This window comes from Rhopalosiphum maidis, chromosome 4, assembly GCF_003676215.2.
Source record: "Rhopalosiphum maidis isolate BTI-1 chromosome 4, ASM367621v3, whole genome shotgun sequence".
In the NCBI taxonomy this organism is placed as follows: domain Eukaryota; kingdom Metazoa; phylum Arthropoda; class Insecta; order Hemiptera; family Aphididae; genus Rhopalosiphum; species Rhopalosiphum maidis.
Window position 1 is genome coordinate 17839370 of NC_040880.1, and position 5802 is coordinate 17845171.

Consider the following 5802-nt stretch of genomic DNA (forward strand, 5'->3'; position numbering starts at 1 on the left):
TTACCGAAGTTCATCTCCTTTTTTCCACAACATACTTTCATTGTGTGCCAAAAACGATAGTTGCGATCTCGCGAATATGGAACCTGGACGGCACAACCGCACCCATGCGACTGCTTCGAATGCCGTCATTCGGTAGTACTGTATCAGATAGGCCGCGATTAACGTTCCGGTTCTTCCAAGACCAGCCTTTGTATTTGAATTGATTTTTTTCATGTAATTAAATGTTAATTTATTTAATATAAATACAATAAATAACAATAGGTAGGTAATCATATAACATGCACAAAAACACTGTTTTTAATCGTTTTGAAACAACAATTCTTTAATTGGACTAATTGTGACAATAACATACTGTATTTTAGTACTTATATTGAATGCGTCGTATAATATTATAATGTAAAGAATTGTATAATAAAAAATATTTGCAAAAGTTGAAATGAAAGGAAAAAAATTGTAAATTTTACAGAAACTTATTAACTCATTACTTGTGTTACGAAATCTCTACAATAATATAACTTAATCTTAATAATATACACACACACACACACACACATATATATATATATATATATACATAACTATAAATTACTTTTTAATGATTGTTTGAATAGTTTTTAATTCAATTTTTGAAGATGAGTATTTTTTGAAATCGTTGATGTCTATACATCTTAAAATCAAATGTATAAGAATAGTAGTGCAAGAACGCACAAAAATAGAATCCATTTAAAAATTAAAACGAGCCTACTATTTTTTTAAATTTATATTTTAAATTAAAAACGGGGTATCCAATTAGCTCCTAGAAACATAGTTTAGATAGTTATCCATACTTAATGTAATAGTTATGATTACTATAAATAAGTTGGTACACTTAAACATCATAAAATGTATTTATACACAATAAGCATTTAATATCAACTTCGATGATAAAATCAATGGCCCAATTAAAAATAACACTAAATAATATTGTTGAATTATATTACCCTGCAGTGCACTGCTATGGCGTAAGGGGACTTTTCGGAAATTTGTAAAAACGTTTTCAAAATCTCGACCGTTGGCGCTGAACTGTCCTCAAAATACAAATCAAAGTGTTCAATACCGGAATTGGAAAACCTGCAACAGTGACACGACAAGTGTTTTGTTTATTTTGATACATCATATATTATTATGTGATAATATATTATTGTTTATATCATACTGTATGGTATAATAAAGGTATAAGTTTCAAACAAATTTCTAGGTAATTTCGCTTAAAATTTACTAAAATGTATTCAGGTATGATGCAGATGTTTTATATAATGTCAATGTTATTTATTAAAAAATCACTGTCGATGATCTTAAGAAATATTTACCAAAAACTGTTATATTCTGTATCGTTTAGTCTGATAACTGTCTTGACGTTATTTTCTTTAAAGTATTTAACGAAATTGTGTAGTAAATCATTGCAGCCTGGCCCCGCTGCAGTGTCGTTGCATTCGATAGGACCGCGGAAGGCGATAAACTTGTCGGGCACTATCCATGTCATTTCACGACTCCAGTCGCAGTACTCCTGGAATTTGAAATCGTTCAAGTTTACCATCCTGTACTTAATCGCTTTGTACACGACATTTAAACATTCATGCAAGTCAATGCCATCGTTTTTGCCGTAACCGAAAACCGAATCCACTCCGTAAGCGCAATAACTGTTGTTCTTCAGCATGGAATGAACGGTTAACAGGTCCATTTGTTTTACAGCAATCTACGACATCATTTAATTATATTTTATCATTTATGTGGTGTATTTTTACAATTAACAGAAGCGTATTTTAAGGAGGTACATGGGACTTGTGCACGCCTTTTATTATTTATTAACCAAATATATATATTTTATTCAGAGGATAGGCGTTGATGCATTGTACGTCATCTATACTCTATAACAAATAACGTACAGTACAGCGAATTTGCGTTCAGCAGAACCAATTTTGTATTGTTTGCTTTAATATTAAAGTGAATTGACCTATTAACAAACACCAACGTATAAAGTAAACACAGATAATGCTTTTACCTTTAAGTTTGATAAAATGATAATAGGTCAATTCACTATTATATTAAAATTAAAAATACAAAATTGGTTGTAATGGTAGATAAATGTTATAATGCGATTAAAATCTATGTTAAGCAAAATGATTTATCTAATAGTTAAAGAATATGGTTTTAGAAAATGTTGAAAAAGATAAAAAATAAATATCAAGATGTACCTAATTTAATAATTAATTCACAATAAATATCAACCACTTATAATTTTTGCACAATGACAATTTTTTTTGGCAAATGGTTTTGTAAAAGTATATGATATAAGTGTGATAACTGATAAAGTAACAAGTTTCAATAAACGTAACAAAATTAAATTAATTTAACTATTCTTTTAACTAGAGAGACTATACTAAATAGTAAACAATATAAAATAATCATATAATAGCCTATAGCCAAAAATAAATAAATAAATTAAAAAATATAAATGTATAATTGTACTGACCTATTAAATAATGTATTATTTATTTAATTTCATCAAAAAATAAATCAAAAAGACCAATATAATGTATTAAGTAATGTGTTTGGTCATTTGGTGTGCATGTTAATAATAATAGCCAATAGAGAAGTATTCTTAGTATTCTATAATAAACACTATTTCAATATTTTACTTATTTTATGACTTATGAGTGTCTTTTTGAATTCCGACAACGAAACAATGAATGCAATAATTTTACAATGAAGTGTGTTATTGTTTTTTTTTTGTGATTCAATTTTTGGGTAATAAAAATTACAATGCTTTGGTTTTTAACTTTGATGATGATTTCTGATAACAAATTGGATTTAGTTGGTTCTTTAAGGGGTCAAAAGAAAAAATACCTATAATATTAGTAAGTACTATGGAAAAATAAAAAACGAAAACATTTCTCGAAATCGGTAATTGATTATGTTTTTGATGTAACTCAAAAACAAATCATCCATTTGATGACTGAAATTTTTGCAAAATGATAATAATTGTATCAGTCTATACAAGAAAGTTTTTTCAAAATAGTTACATATAATCGCTCTTTTATATTTTCAATTTTTTAGTTTTCTGTTTCTAAATGTCTTACGGAGGAAAAGTTGTTCACAGAATAAAACCTTACCAAAAAAACACTAGTTCTAAAGCTGCGCCCGGAATTCCAACAAATTAGTTTTTTAAGCACCATTTAAAAAATGAAATGTTAGTTTATCAGTTTGTGCTTATACTATATTGAAATGTTTTACCGCATAAGAACCGATGAGGAACGCGGCGTCATTATATTCCTTAGAGTTGTCGACTGTGTAATGTACAATAGTTTTAGACGCGTATCGGTGGTTATACATTTTTTCGTTTAAATGACGAATGTATTGTATCAAACAACCCAAGTTTAGCGGTTTGTAAGCCGCCAAACCGTCGTTCCAGTAATCATCATTGTAGTCGGTATTGAAGAAGTGCAGTTCTGTTGTGTCTGAACGACGGCAGCGTGTTGAGTAGGTCGCCAGGTACAGACGATTTGGAATGATCACGATAAGTCTACGTAAGTCCTTTATTTCGGACATCATAGGTCCCAAGACATTTTCGTATATTTTGTTCATTTCAGATTGATTATTTCCTACAAATTATCACACCAATTACACACGTTTATTATAGCAGGTGTATATTCCAAAATAAAAGTATTTTTTTATTCATTTCTACCAGAAATATGGTTACATATATGGGAAAAGTAGTTGAATTTATGATAACAATTTTCAATCCACGATTCATTCAAAATGTCGAATGATGACTACATTTGGGAGTAGTGAGTACCCATTTCGCTTCATTGAACATTTTGAATCACGATACACATCCAGAAATTATTTAAAATTTCAACAGAGTAAATATGACACATATTATATATTGATATTATGTAATAATATCATTAGATTTCATACTCATTATATTGAAAGCAAGAAAAATTAAATAATTTTATATCAAAAAGCCGGGAATGTGTTGATATATTTCATGAACTCACGAGTACCACTTTAGTTGCCTATTTGATAGTTTACAGGGTTATATAGTTATTATTGTAATATAATATTATGTTTTTAATTTGACAATCGCGATTACTTAGCGAGACGTATTGAATGGTGGTTATTATTAGCATTGGTGAAATACATAGGATTGTTATAAAATGATAAAATTATAGTAAATAGTTTTATAAAAATAATTACAATGAATATAAAAATATAAGATATATATTAGGTAGGATTGATGACGATTTAAAAAAAAAAACGCGACTACCGTAAAAATTATAAAAAAAACCAGAAATAATAAATAATTAATTGTAGGAGAAAAATGCTCAGACATGAAATTTAAAATTTCTACAAATGGGTTTTCATGCTTTTGACGCCACATGAATTCAACCAAATAACTTTCCAAATGTTGACGAGCAGTGCCTCAATAGGTTTTTGTAGCGCCATTTAGAGGATCCCCATAACCTTTCGATATTCTGTCTGTGAGCTCCAGTTTGAGGATCGACAAAATTATAAGTATGGTTAACGGTTAAATGCTGAAACCCAGCGTTCTGTAATTCATGTGTTTTATAACCTCGCCAACAATCAAAATAAATAGTTGAACCTTGGTTCATATTGTCTTTTATTGCTTGTATAAGCGTAGACGCAGACCGATCTTTGACTTCAACTAAAAAACACTCCGTCGTTTCCCGACAAATGCCCCCAAACCTAATCTACCATTCTATCCGTCTCGCTAGGTAGTCACGATAATCGACAAGTACCGACAATTAAACAATTATTTGAATGACAATTACATAATAGATAATAAATTTACCAAACGAAAAATTAATAGATTAAGTAAAGTTAGGCAAGACCATGTACCTATAATTAAGGACAATAATTTTCTATCAAAGCATTTATTCTATATATACATATCCTGAAAAATCACCTTTGATGTCCATCACTAAAATGTGAAAACTGTTCAAATATTTAGGTGATGTAACAAATTTTTCACTAATCACTTCCAACAGTTAATCAAAATCCAAAAACAAAACTATACACACATATATGATATAGGCATATATAGAATGCTACATATATTTTCGTCGTTGTACCTGTACTCCACAGTTGATCAGTTATATTTAAAAAGATTAGTATTACCTATACGTATAATTGCAACGTGACTGCAAAAACATGGTATTATTTTGTTATTACATCGATGACGGACAATTCCACAATTAAATTAATCTATGGTACCTATATATCCGTCAATAAGACTGCGTTTTGATTGTACACGCGTGTGGCGTGTGTATACACTAATTATAGTAATTATAAATCGAGTAAGTTTGAAATTATTACAAATTACCTTGAAAAACGACGTACGAAGTTGTTATTAAATGTTGTTTGCAGATCTGTGGAATCGCTATGTGATTGGACGAATGGTTAAGACCGGACAAATAAGGTTTATATAACGGTAGTCATCGTATTATTTTCTCAAATCATTCAATGCCATAGATATTTATGATTCATAAAAATAATTTTTTTTTCTAATAAACTTTGCATAATATTATTATAACATTTTTATAATATAGTTATAATATATTTGCACGAACAAAATAATAACCAATATAAATAATGATCCTTGTATGCAATTATAATAACTAATTATTTATAATTTCATATTTTGGGGATTTTATTAATCATGGAGAAAAAAATACTCCTGCAGTTCCTAGATTATATGTTAGAGAAAATACACTTAAAAAAATCTGATTGATAAATAAT

General features: G+C 28.8%; 1 protein-coding gene across 1 annotated transcript; it reads right to left on the reverse strand.

Annotated features, from left to right (window-relative positions):
- LOC113548366 (dual specificity protein phosphatase CDC14B-like) lies at nucleotides 1–4655 on the reverse strand. The gene is made up of 5 exons (XM_026949217.1): nucleotides 4433–4655; nucleotides 3274–3641; nucleotides 1350–1735; nucleotides 981–1110; nucleotides 1–186 (listed from the first exon to the last, which is right to left on the reverse strand). The coding sequence occupies exons 1-5, from the start codon at nucleotides 4653–4655 to the stop codon at nucleotides 1–3; spliced, it is 1293 nt and encodes a 430-aa protein (XP_026805018.1).
- Nucleotides 4656–5802: the final 1147 nt, after the last annotated feature.